General features: G+C 41.0%; 1 protein-coding gene across 2 annotated transcripts in view; it reads right to left on the bottom strand.

Annotated features, from left to right (window-relative positions):
- Positions 1-14080, bottom strand: part of MRRF (mitochondrial ribosome recycling factor) — a 44235-nt gene that overhangs the window by 29416 nt on the left and 739 nt on the right. Inside the window, exons 2-4 of one of the 2 annotated variants that reach the window (XM_016210935.2) lie at positions 9441-9649; positions 6320-6475; positions 2267-2385 (exon numbers count right to left, since the gene is read on the bottom strand). In XM_016210935.2, coding sequence (XP_016066421.2) covers positions 2267-2385; positions 6320-6475; positions 9441-9624 — 459 coding nt within the window. In that variant the 5' untranslated portion in view covers positions 9625-9649. Of the gene's footprint in view, positions 1-2266; positions 2386-6319; positions 6476-9440; positions 9654-14080 lie in introns of those variants that run through there. The other variant, XM_087822893.1, reaches the window with a different exon arrangement.

The following is a 14080-nucleotide window of genomic DNA, read 5'->3' as shown; positions in this document are numbered from 1 at the left end:
CCGCATGTGAAACAGAAAGGAATTACATAAACACAGAGAGGATTAGCTCAGCATTTTGAAGCTATGAACCTGGGTACTCTATGGCCAGCTTCTAAAGTGGAGGAAGGAAATGTTTAGTTAAGACTATTTGTTTAATATATACACCAGATGAGATAAAGGAATTCAAAAGACAATGTAACTCACACTTCCTCATTCTGTCCTTGTAAAGAGCCGCTCTACTGAGATGCTTGTAAAGGCTTTTTTCCCCTTTAAAACCCGCAGAATTTCAACTTGGAGAAATGGTAAAGATGCTTTGGTTGAAAAATGAAGATATTACTCCAACTTCCTAAGAAAAAATTAAGCTGTTAATACCTCCTCCTGCCTCATAAGATGCGCTGGTGGCCAATCAGGCACTGCTTCTGTGAATGCCATTTGCCATTTAGTAACAGAAGTGGCTGGCTCTGAAAAGCAATCTGCCTGATGAGGTCTTCAAGCTGTGTAATTAGGAGGCTATTCCCTAAATTGGCCTGCAGTGCCTGTGGGATTAGATGAACCAGGCAGAGAGGCCTCAGCAGTTCAGTGGGGGCCAGAAAGGGAAAGAGGTGACAGTTCCCTTTTCGTCCATTTCTCAGCTCCTCAGTAACACTAGGAATGAGAGCCTCCCTTCCATCAACTTAATAACAAGCATTCATCCAGTTGAGGAAAACTGACTGAGTGCTTCCACGTGCCAGGCACTGTTTTAGGTGCTCAACACAGTGAAGAGTTAGATATGATTCCTGCATTACAAGCTTACAATCTAGTGAAAGTGAGATGGAAAATAAAGATGTAAATAAATATATAACTATTCATAATGATAAGTGCAGTGAAGAAAAAGAATTGTGCTCTATAAAAGAAGTTAATGTGGAGGAATGATTTAGATTGATTAGGGAAAGTTTCCCTGAGAAAGTGACATTTAAGCTGTGATCCAACCAATGTCACCCAATAAATTCAATAAAAAATAAATGGAAGAGTGTGTGTGTGTGTATACATATTGCAATTAGCCTGGCAAGAATGTTCCCAACAAAGGGCAGAGCACAGGCAAAGATCTGAGGATGCAAAGGGTGTGGTGTGTTTGAAGAACTGAAAAATCAGTGTGGCTAGAGCTGTATGTAAGGGTGACAATGGCACAAGGCTGGGGACATTGGGAGATATAGGCAGGAGCACACCATACAAAGCCTTTTAAGCCACATAATCTTTTTCTTAAAGATTACTTGAAGCCACTGATAAATGTGAAGCATGGGAATGACATAATCCAATGTATATTTTTAAAAGTTCACTCCAGCTGCAGTATGGAGAAGGGAACGGGGGAGTAAGCCTGGCACATTAGCTGCAAGAGCCCTCTGACCTGACAGTGCTCACAGCAAGGGCTTTTCCTTACTCATAGCTCTAATCCAGTCTGTTGAATCCCGCAGCTTCACTGAAACAGACCATCGGAACAGGAAGGGGCTTCAGATTCCTTCATCCCATATTAACAAGTGAGGAAATGGAGGCCCAGAGAGTGAAGCGAGGTCACACAGCCAGCTAGCAGTAGAGATGGGACCGGGTCCCAGATCCTCCAGGACTCCCAATCCAGGTCCATTCCCACTGAACCATAAGGAAAAGCTCATTACCTTCCTCACCTAGACTGAAAATCACAGCCCGAGGTTGCAATAGTAATGAGGCCCACCTTCCAGCCTTGGAAGCAGTGCCCTGGGCAGTATTCTGCAATGTGACCTCCTGGAGGCTCTGCTCCAAGGACTAATGCAGAGCTCACAAACTGGTCGCTCATTAATGTGGTTTCTTTCTCACAATCTTAAAAAACAAGTGAATTAGTTATCAATATTTAACAAGGATCTTACATAAAAATTTGGATTACTGGCTTCTTCTGGAAATAAAAATCTTAGTATCTGGTAATGCTAATTACCAGGCCCTACTTTTCTGCCTGGCAATGATCAGCAGGAGCTGGGCAGAGGCTGCTCCCTTCAGCAGGGCACAGGCTCTCCAGTTTATCACAGTCCCCTCCACGTTGGCCAAGCGCCCATCGCTGCATTGCCACTATTGTTCTTAGATGGGGCCTGTTGCAGTATTCAGATTACCTGCCTGGCTCCTATAGTGTTCGAGTCTAACAGAAAAGGACTTCAGAAACAGGAAAGAGCCCTCCCTTATCCCTGAGTGCCCTTTGTTATGCCTTCTCTCTTGTTTCATCCCAAGCTGGAGGGAATGTTTCCTTCTGACTTGACCCAGCTTCCTCCATTCCAAGGGACCTTACCTCTGGGAAGCTGGCCATATTCACCAGAATCAGCTGTGGCGACTTCATGGAGATCTGGCCAATCTGGTTTAAAGCAAGCTTCCCATCCTCAGTGACCACAGGAATGTGATCAAGGGATCCTAAAAATAAATGATAGGGTCTTAGAGCTCAGAAGGACCTTAGTAGCTGTACACCAAGTCCCTATCTAACTGAGATTCAACTAATATTTAGGGTCCCTTATACATGTGGTAAGACCATTCCAGGGGCTTTCACAGAAACAGCAGTGTCACATGATAGAAAGAGCTTCGACATGCTGACAGAACTAGGCTGGAATTCCTATCAGCAACCTGGGTGGCCAGGTGTCCTGGTGTGCCTGGGCCTAAGGGGTTGCCTGTGACACAGGACTTTAGAGCTAAGACTAAAAGAGTTGGTCACCCCTCCAGCAACTTTGCCATTTACTAACCATGAAACCTCGGGCAAGTTATTTATCCTCTCTATAGCTGGTTTCCAACTCAGTCAAAAAATAACTACCTTACAGGATTAAAGTGAGGATTATAGCTAAATATAAACAACCAAGTGTGTAAGCACCAAAAAAACAAGCACATAAAAGGATATCTCTTAACCCTTTTAGTTCTTATAACTACTCCGTAGCATTGTATTATCATCTCCATTTTACACAAGAGAAAAAGGAGACTTGGGAGTTTAGATGGGCCAAGATCACCCAAGCTAACAAAAAACACCCAGGAGCCAAGCCTCAAACTCAGGTATGCTTAGTTCCGATTCCAGTCAAGGTTCTTTCCCTTATACCAATGGAACTCAAATCTGGCTGTGCAACAGAATCACCAGGGAGCTTTTAAATTTAGATTCCTGGGCCCCACCCCAGAGATCCCAGTTCGACAGGGGCTTAGGAACCTGTGATTTAGGGGAGCCTGTAATTTTTTAAAGATCACCGCATGATTCTGACATGCAGCCACGTTTGAAACCATTTCCTTATACCACCCACCTTGATTTTGGTACTTAGATCCCCTTTAGAAACAAGCAAACAAACACCAACTATTAACACTTAACTGTTACCCTTGATCTGATCTTCATCCACATCTGAATTCTAGAAAACCCTGGGCAAAATTTTCAGGAACCCAGTAACACACGGAAATAAAGCCACAGTTACAGATAGAAAAGGGGCATTATTTAAAATTCCTAATTTCCCATTGAAATGAGAACTAGAGGAAAAAAACCTTACTATTCACAGTAAGAACCACTCATGGGTGCCTCAGTCTGAGACATAAAGAGAAAGGAGTTGTGGGGGGAAAGGGGTCTTTTAAACAAACGGGGAGCTGTCCCAGCAAACCGCTGTCAGGATAATTCAGTGCCACAATATGGCCCAAGATCTGATTAGGGATACTCAACCAGACTCATGTCATCACAAAGAGAGGATGGCTGATACCACTGGCATCAGTCCAGAAAAGTCCAGGAGGTATAACAGTAAGTTTCCTTGATTCTGAAGACAAATGTCCTAGGTTCAAATAGCAACTCTGCTACCTCTTGATTGTGTGACCCTGGGAAGATCTCTTCAACTTTTTCAATGTCTGTTTCCTGATCTCTAAATGAGGCATAAAAATTGTACTTATAGGGTTGTTATGAGGATTAAATAAAAGAGTTTACGGAAAGCACTTACAGCCATGTCCTGGCATATATAAGTGCGCAATGAGTGATAATTACTCTTGCTTCTTGACTTTCTCCTATGTTTTAACCAAACTATCCTATTTACCGTTTCTCTAATACAGCCTGAAGTCCTTTAGCACATTTTTTCCTCCTGCTGAGAATGCGCTTGTCGCTCAGAGAACTCCCATTTGTTCTTTAACCCTCAGTTATAATAGTCCTATCTGAGCACCTAGGCTGGATTCCAAGCCCCCTCATGAGCTCCCAAGCATCCTATGCAAACTTCTATAGCAATGATAACCAGTATTTGCTGAATACTTCCTATGAGCAAGAAATTGTGCTAACTGCTTCTATAATTTATTTGCTTTCATTATCACAATAACCCTGAGACAGTTCCACCATTTTACAGATGAGGAAACAGAGGCACAGAGAGTAACTTGCTCAAGGGCACTAGAGCTCTTAATAATGGAGCTTGAATTCAAACGCAGATCTGACCAACTCCAAAGCTACGGTCTTCACCAGTCTGCTTTACTATGATTTTACACATTTTGGTTTACGTCTGTCCCTTCGCATTAGAGCTCTGGGAAGGTGGGGAGAGTGTCTTTTCTCCGTCTATGGCACCAATTAATCAACACAAAATAAGTGTTCAGTAATGCTGTGATGAGTAAGTGAATATCTGTATGGATGGATGACTGAGAGAGGGCAAGAATGGACAAATAGGCCTGTATCTTAGACAACTATTAAAAACAACCAACTACCTTGAAGATAGAAACTGTTAGTAGCCAGATCGGGGTGTAAGAAGAAAAGTGCCTGCTGGTTCAGACAGTAATGAAAGATAATATGGAAGAATCTAGTCAAAAAAAGACTGGTTACGTTCAGCCTGTTTCACCCGGTCTCTTCATGGCCCCAAGTTCTACATAGAACGTTACACAAACATAATCCTAAAGGGAAAGAAGCAAAGAGGAAATACCAACGGGAGGCCTTTTGAAAGTGGATCTTAATTCAGCCTTCCCGGTTCGCCTAAGACCCTCTGCCACAGACGGCCCTACGTGGGCTTCCCAGGACGCAGCGTGGTGTTCCCATTCCCTAAATCCAGAGCCACTTAACACTCCAAATCCTTTCCCCTCAATCTGTCCCCAGTGAGAGCCTCCCTCAGCCTCACTCCTGCCCCGTATTTTCTCAGAGGTTAACTTTTAACAAATTACACTCCCAACCTCTTTCCAGGCCCATCATCTTTTTAAGTTCAACAAGAGTGGAGCTTGCTGGCTAATTTTAAGTATCACATTTCTCCCTGAGCTCCTCTCAAACTACTCTCTGGTTTCGGCTGCAGAATGTTAACAGGCCAGAAAGCACAGGGGAGACAAAGCACTTTATCAGTTTCATACCTAAAATAATAAGCAAGTTTAAAATAAACAGTTGGGAGAGATTGAATGGCACGCTCTACTGTCAGCAAAAGCAGAAATGCCCCAGTCTAAAGGCTGACAAATGACGGAATGGCCTTCTGGTTTCATACTGGATCTTGTCGCTGAACTCGGTATTACTGTTTCTGCTGGTGTTTATAAGCGGAGCTGTATCTTTTTCCCTTGGTTTTATTATGAACAAGTTCATGAAATATTTTCTAGTTTCCTTATGAACTATCCAAACCAAGATATGAGTGGGAACCGCCCAGGCTCCCACAGATACCTTCAGAGGGGGTCCCAGGCTTGACTCTAGGATGACAATTTCCAAAACGCCAATTTAACAGCAATTGGATTTTTCCTGCCTGCCTGTACCATTAGCTGACAACTCACTTCTTCCATCACATCTGCAAACAGTTCTTCTAGACAGTTCTGACATTTCCCACTTAGAAAAGCCACTTTCAGGAAGTTATTAACCCGAACGTAATCTTCCTGGTCAAGCTCAGGGGTACAGCAGTGCCTCAGGTGGGCAGGTTTGCAGCCAGTTGCTTCCCAGCAAGGAAACAAATTGGAAAAAATCAGACCAAAGATGTCAGTTGCTACGAGACTAAATACCTAGAAGCATATATAGCGTTTGTTATAATCATAATAATAATAAAACTCCCCATTTTTGATAGTATAATTCCACGAGAGCAAAGCACATGCCTGTTTTATTCACTGCTGTGCACCGGCGGAATGCCCAGTTCATAGTAGACACACATTTGCTGAAGGGATAACTAAAGGTCAACTCTGTGCCAGTCACTGTGCCAGAACCATTACATATGCTACTTCACTTATTTTAATACCCACCGGAAGCTATAAGGTAGGAATTAGACAAGGACACTGAGGACCAGGAAAGTGTAGTAACTGCCCACGGTCTCCAGGTAGCAAGTGTCAAAGCTGGAACCGAAACACAGCTCTGCCAAAGCCATAATCTTTCCCCTACGCCCTTCTCCAAAATATTGGTTCAGTCACTAACCTGGTGAGGTCCTTATATTGACAGTCTTATTGAAGTTGTCCTTGAGCGCTTCCATCACTGACTTCATTTCTTCTTCCACCTCCTCCAAGCTGATTATACCCTCCACCAAGGCCGCGTTAAGATTCACTCTGGTTTGGGGCTGTCCTTTCCCTTTGGCTGGAAAGTCAGCATTCAGTGAATAAAAGATCAGCAGACAATAAACAGAGACAATGAACAATCAGTGAAGGAGGGCCTACTATGTGCAGGACAAAATTCCAAGTGCTGGATAATCAGAGAACATTATCACTGCCCTCTAAAAAGCCTCCATTTATTGAGCATCTGCTAAAGACCCAGCATGGTGTCTAAAAACACTTTCTCAGATCCTGGAGAAGGCACAGACTTTACACAGAGCTACCCCAGGAAAAATCCTGGCTATGATGCAGACTAACCTTATCACCTCAGGCACATTACTGTATTTCTCTGAGTGTCACGTTCCTTACCTGTAAAATAGGGATTATATCTATATTGCTAGGTTGCTTCATGGATATAAATGAAGTAATACGGTTACCTAAAAGAGCACTATCCACATGGTAGGCACTCCATAAGTGAATGCCTTATTTTTCAGAAAAATAAACAGAAGATGAAAAAGGTAAAATAACTTGCCTAATGTCACAAGGTCATGAAAGAGTAAAACCAAGATTTGGTCCCAGATCTTCCTAATTTTAAAGGTCATGACTTTTCACTAGGCTGCCTCTGTAAAGTCTAATTGGAGATACGGGAAATATGTTAATTAATTTAAAAGGAACACTAAGACAAGGACATGCAAAGTATCTGACGGCTGGCACAGACAAAGAGAACAACAGTACTTCAGAAACATTAACCACCCCAATGGTAGTGACAATGGCTTATATTTTAAAAATCAACAGCATTGGGACCTAAATAAAGTTCTGTTTTACGTCTAAACCATCATGGCAATTTTTCAGATACATTTTCTAATGTGTATATACATAGATCGCTTCAGTGAGTAATACAAATATTCTCGCATTTCTTTATGGAAGGTGAGGGAAGAAAAGAAAATAAAATATTTAAATAATATTATCCTACAGTTGTTTATTTATTAAATATTCAACAAACATTTATTGAAATTCGTTCACAATAAAGATTACTGAACATCGACAGTGAGCTAAATCCTGTGCTATTTGTATAGCACATTATAATTTGCAATGCAAGTTCAAATACATTCTTCTATTAGATATTCAAAGCAGCTTTGAAGTAGGATGAAAAGAGATTATTACCGTCCCCACTGTACAGATGAGAAATCTAAGGCACGAGCCACTTAAATGTTTTGCCCAAAGTAACCAACCAGTAAGCAGCAAGCGATTTTTTTCAAACATTTATTCACCATCATGCTTAAAACCGCATTGCTCTTAACAGGCTGACTTAGAATTTTCACAACCAATGAAAGATGTAAATCTTCAGATTCAGAAACACAAATTCCAAACAGAAGAGTAAAAGTAAATTCACACTCAGACTCTTGTGAATGCAGAAAACCAAGGATAAAGCGACCTTACAAATAACCAACAAGAAAAGACAGATTATCCAAAAGGATCAAAGTTTAGAACAATAGTATACTTTCCAAGAGCAGCAATAGAAGCTAGAAACAATGGAAATAATTTTTTCAATTTTAGATTTTTAAAAAACAAGTATTCATGTTAAAATTTACAGATAAGGAGGCTGATACAAAAGACACCATAAAGTAAAAAGTTAAGGAAATACTTGGGACACAATCAACAAAGGATTAGCATTCCTAATATAAAAAGAAACCAATAAAACTAAAAGAAAACGTCAAACCAACTTTTTAGAGAGGCAATCGAAGAAGACAGAAACTAAATAGCCAATTAAATATGAAAAGATGCTGCTCACATGCTGTAGCTGATGTGTAGCTACTGAAAGACTACAATGAAGTAGGCATCAGGAGCCCCGAGTCGTCAGTCCTGCCACTGACTCAGTGTGGCCATGGGTAAACATCTCACACATGTACCTCACGTTTCCTCATTTGCAAAGTGGTGAGATCTGTGCTTCACTAAATAATTATAAGCATGTCTTCACTGGGTAATTATAATTCCTTCAATGGATAATTATAAGGATTAAGTTATTAAATGTAGTTGAATTTTTACAAATTTTAATACAACATACAAATCAAAAGTTATTACTGTTGTCACTATTAACAAGATAGAAGTCTTCTATGCATTAATAATCTTTCAGTGACTTGTTAATTTTCCTATTAACTGAAAAGGGAATGTCTGCATGAAACCGTAAAAGGAAAGTCAATGGAAAAAATACTCAGCAGCATATTTCTAGCACCATCCTTGGGAGTGCACTCCCTGACCCACCACTGCAAAGAGCAGGTCTGCTTGACAATTTTCTGTCACTCGCTCATTCAACAAAAGTTTTTGATACATACTGTCCGGCCCTGTTAGATGCTAACCAAGAAAAACATAGGCCCTACCCTCATTGGGTCCAGCATGGAAGACATATAACAAACAATCATCAAACCTTCAGTGAATTAACTAATTAATGAGTGCTGGGCTAAGTACATCAAAGGTAAAATAACAGTGTGCACGAGTGCATGCAACAGGGGACCTGACCCAGCCTAAGAGGTCAGGGAAGGCTTCCCTGAGGAAGCGACATTTAAGCTGAGATCTGGGGTATATCAAAGTCTCATTCTTGGATGACACAAACCATTAAGATCATCCATCTAAAACCATAGCTCTAATACCCCTTACCCAACAACCTTCTGGTTTTAATTTTACTTCCAACACAGATCTTACTATAAGGAAAAATAGGTAGATCCCTGCCTCAAGCATTCTAGTGTGCTTGGCACTTATACCTCTAATTCTAAATTTAAAGAAAGAAATTAGGCATTTCTGAGCCATGGTAACATATGAGGCAACATGGTAATGAGAAAACAGACCTTAGGTTCTCTACCGCTATAGCCTTTTAAGCTAATCAATTGTACTATCTGGGAAACCGTTTCCTCATGTGGCGAGGGGAGGAATTCAATACATCTCTGATAGCCTTCCAGCTATGATAATTCAAGGGCTAAATACAAGAAAGGGGTGAGGAGGTCACGCGTCTCTACCTTTGGCTTTCTTGGTAGCAAAATGCCGGGTCGGTACAGCTGGATAGGCCACGCATTGCCTGTGGTCATCTTGTCTTCCACTCGCTGTCCTCAGCGTAACTTCTGAAACAGGCCTGGTCAAGCCTGCAAGGGAACTGCAAACGGCAGGGTGGACCAAGCGGAAGCACCTTAAACCCAAGGCCATGGCAGAAGACAGACCGTGTGAACATCTGCGGAAATGAGTGAGGAAAAAGGAAATCTCAATAAAACAGACTCTCTTACTTCAGAAAATAATCTGTACCAATTATCAAACAACTCCTATAAACGGAGCTGTGTGCCGGGCAATTTAAATACATTATCTCTAACCCTCCTCCCAACAGCCTCCAAGGAAGTATGTTTAGTCCCATTTTACAGGACAAAGAAACTGAGGGTGACAGGAACTGAAGTAACTGGCCCGTCTGTTGCACTCCAAATCACCATGCTCACTGCATGGCACCAAATGCTTCTTAGCACACAGGGAGCACGGAGCTAAGCAAGCAATGCTAATTAAATCCTTATAGGAGAAAAGGCACAAAATCTTGATAAAGTTACACTATAAAAAGGGAGGGCAGAGCACTGGACAAGGACTTTAAATAAGAAAACCATTTCAACAGGCATGAAATGACTGGAAAATTCACACGACAGCATTTAATTAAGATTTTCTTTGGTTCCTCATGCACTGATTACCGATTAGAATGCACTTTACTTTAATGTGAGTCTGAAGCATGGCTGAGGTTTGAGGTCTTCCATGTTACAGAACTAAAGCTCTGGAAAATGCCGCCCTTCTCTGTGTGTAACACAAGTTGCACATTATACTTCTGAGGTCTATGACTACGGAAAGATGCTGGAGCCTACAGCTACCTCCGAGAGAAAGCACAGCCCTAGTGAACTGACAAATGTGTGTCCATCAAGCACCTGCCTATTACTCAGCTAAAAATTAAGAACAATTAGCCTCAAATACCTGGAAGCTACAATCTTTGGAAATCAGTCTCAGACTTCATTAAAACAACAGCAAAGAAATCCCATCCTAACATTCTGATGCAGCACAACAGACTGAGAACGTGGGATCTGCAGCCAGGAAAACTCAGAATCCAGCGCCAGCTCCATCCTAACTAAATGTCCCTGAACATCCTTGCACCTCGATTTCCCCAGCTGGCACGTGGGGATAATCATAGTTATTTCTTAGGGTTGGGAAGAATAAATGAGTTTATGCAGATAAAAGACTTGCCCCGTGGCTAGCAGGGAGCCCGAGTCCCCAGCGGGGATATCTATGCATAGCTTTGACACTGGTTCCTTTCAATGACTTCCAAGGCGGGCTCCGCCACAGGAAAGAAATCTTGCATGTTACTACTGATGTTCAGGTAGCCCCGAGTCAGTCAGATCTGAATGTAAATGTCAACTTTGGGCAATTCACTCCATTTTTCTGGGTATTACTTTCCTCATCTGCAAAATGAGAAAAATATCCTGATCTTAAAATGAGATGCCGAATACACGTAAAACACCTAGGACAGTGCCAGGAACATGGCGCCTGCTCAGTGAAAGCCGTCACTACCATTATTTTAAAAAAGAAAAAATAGTAGCACAAAGGCAAATAATTTCTCCCAATGGAGTTTTTAATAGCAAGAGATGCTAGATGTCAGTGATCAGTGTATGAAGTCAGTAAAAACAGATCTGGATTTAAAAAATAAAGGAGTATTTTTTCCTCTCCCTCTTTAATTATTACCAATAGCTACTATTAATTGAAGTTGGGTCTGGGCTGCTTGCTTTATCCATAGTATGCTTGCTTTATCCATAGTATGTGCATTTCACTTAATGCTTTTAATAATGCCACAAAGAAATAATAATCTCCACTTTACAGATGTAGAAACTGAGGCTCAAAGAGACTGTGGCTGTCCAAGGGCATGGAGCTAATAGCTTTGCCCTATTTCAGCAAAACTGTTCACAAAAGATTGGCTCTAAGTAGGTTTCTATATCTAGGTTTTTGCCTAATATAGCCAATGCTTAACCCACACGTCTATCCAAATATGGCTGTATAATAATGTGTGCTTTTTGTTTTTTTAACCTACAGGGTCTCAATCTGGCTACTCCATTTAAGACAGGTTTCCTGGTGTTCCTGTTGCAGGTCATATAATACCAATCCAGAAAGCAACAGGATATCAAAAATGGGTTAGAAATAAACAACCTTTGCCAGAAAACGCAGCACCCAAAAGCAGACCCAGTACACGTGAACCGGAAGCCAACTCTATAAATAAACTACATAGCTGAAATGCTTAAGGCGTAGATTTTAATTGCACAGAAGTCAGGAAATTTCAAAGTAGAAGTTCAATAAAGCTAGCCCCTTGGACCTGCTACTTTAAGGACATGCATATTAACACTCAGTTCAGCACAGATGAAGTCAAGGAAAGGACCTGCTACAGGAGCCCAAGTATTATCCAACAAAATTAACCTATACTCAGAAAAAACGTGGCAGGAAGCATCTGGCTTTGGATGCAGTCTTGAACTAGAATCTCAGTTCCCCCACTTACTAGCTATGTGACCTTGAATAGATCATTTAACCTTTTTGAGCTACAGTTTCCACTGCATCTTTATCGTGGTGATATTAATGTGCCTTTAAAAAGATAATTGTAACAATAATAATGAAACCATAGCTAATACTTATATAGTGAGAACCATGTGCCAGAAACCATTCTAATTGCTGTACTGCATACATTAACTTATTTGAGCCTTATGATAACCTTCTGCGGGGAGTACTATTATTATATCCATTTTATGGATAAAGAAACAGAGGTACAGATAACTTGCCCACAAATTTATTCCAGGCTGTCTAGCTCCTGAGTCTGTGCTCTTATCTACTACACTATACTGTGTACATAAAACACTGAGTATGATTACTGGCATTATTATTCAAACTGTTATTTTTTAAAAAACTACTTGAAGCACATATTTTTCTTCCAAAGTTGAGGTTCTCAAACCTTGAATTTTCTATTATTTTTCAAAGAAAGTGCATATGAATTTTGGAAAGAACTAGATGAGGAACACTAAGTCTTGGCTTATCCATTGTCTCAGCAACCCCTCCCAATCCAGCTGTGTATTAGCTTATAATGTGTACCTTTTTATAAATGTGGGTGTACACGCACAGGCCCTTGATGTATATAAAATACTTTCACATTATGGACAGAAAAAGGGTTCTACAGAAAATAACCTCACATGGTGATCTAATCATAAATCCCTAACTGGGCAGGCCATGGTGTGTAGTCAGAAATATACCTTCTTTAGTAAAAAGTTTGTCTTTGCCTTAACTAACCCTGCCCATTGCTTCTGTGCATCTAGGTTAACACCCCTTTGAAAAGCCTCTTTTTCAAAGTAACTGCTCTCAAGACAGCATAATCTTTTAAATATATATAACTGTAATCCAACCCCTGCCTTGCTTTCTCCCACCCTAATGTTATCTTATGTCCCCTCCTTAATTCCAAATGCATAGAGAAGCTGCAAACTGTCACTCTCTGGAGCTTTTGAGATCCTGCTTCCCAGAAATTGTCAGTTTGGGCTCAAATAGACTCATAAAAATTCTCTACAGGTTTAGACATTTCTTATGTTGACAACATGGATTATCTGATTCCTATGATAACCAGAGTCGTGATTATTATTGACATTTTACAAATAAGCAAACTGATTTTTCATTTCCTTGAATACTCCTGTTCCAGGGTCTTCAGACATATTGTTGGATCTACTTGGAACATTCTTCACCCACCTTTGTAACGAACTACCTCCCATTTTACTTTCAGATCTCAGCTTAAGCATCACTTCCTCAGAGGACTGCCTTCCTTGGCCATCTCCACCAGCCCAACTAGGTCAAATGTCTTGCGGTCCACTTTCATAGCACCCTAATCTTTTTTATAGCACTTACTTTAACAATACCAGTTAACGTTGTGTAGCTGTTTGACCAGTCTAATTCCCTCCATGAGACCATAAGCACTACCAGGACTGGCATATACTTGTCTTGTTCACTGCTGTATCCCCAGTGCCTGGCACAGTCCCTGAACACAGAAGACACTGAATAAATGAAATGGATACATGAATGAAAGTCTAGAATAACTAAGCCTTTGACCAAGGTAACAATGCTGGCACCAGAATTGGAATGTAAGCCGCAGACAGTAGCTCCTTGAGCTCCACTTCCCAACACTGCTTCATTTGCCAAATTCTCACTTAGAGATAGTAAGCCGTGTTTTTCTCTAAATTCAGGGCCATGTAAAGTTATTTATAATATCTGACTATATATAGAATCAAGTCCCTGGCACAGCCAAAAGAGGGATGAGACACTTTAACAGACGGAGAAGGAGCTTTTGCCTAAGAGGTAGGAAGTCTGCATTCCAGTATTCCTACCTCATCACTCCCTGCCAACCATCCCTTTTAGATTCATAAGCACCTTGCATCCAAAAAGCGTCTGTGGCCAGCTCTCCTACTGACTTGTGGCTGGTACCAAGTCATTTCTCCCACCTAGGTCTTGTTTCCTCAACTGTAAAATAAGGAGTCAGGCCAGGTTTTCATTCTTTCCAATTATTAAACTCTCCAAGATTCTTAGAAATGCAACAGAATGTGGTGAAAGGAAAAAGGCACCAAAC

This window comes from Miniopterus natalensis, chromosome 12 (genome assembly GCF_054644295.1).
Source record: "Miniopterus natalensis isolate mMinNat1 chromosome 12, mMinNat1.hap1, whole genome shotgun sequence".
Classification (NCBI taxonomy): domain Eukaryota; kingdom Metazoa; phylum Chordata; class Mammalia; order Chiroptera; family Miniopteridae; genus Miniopterus; species Miniopterus natalensis.
This window is presented reverse-complemented; position numbering and strand designations above follow the sequence as displayed.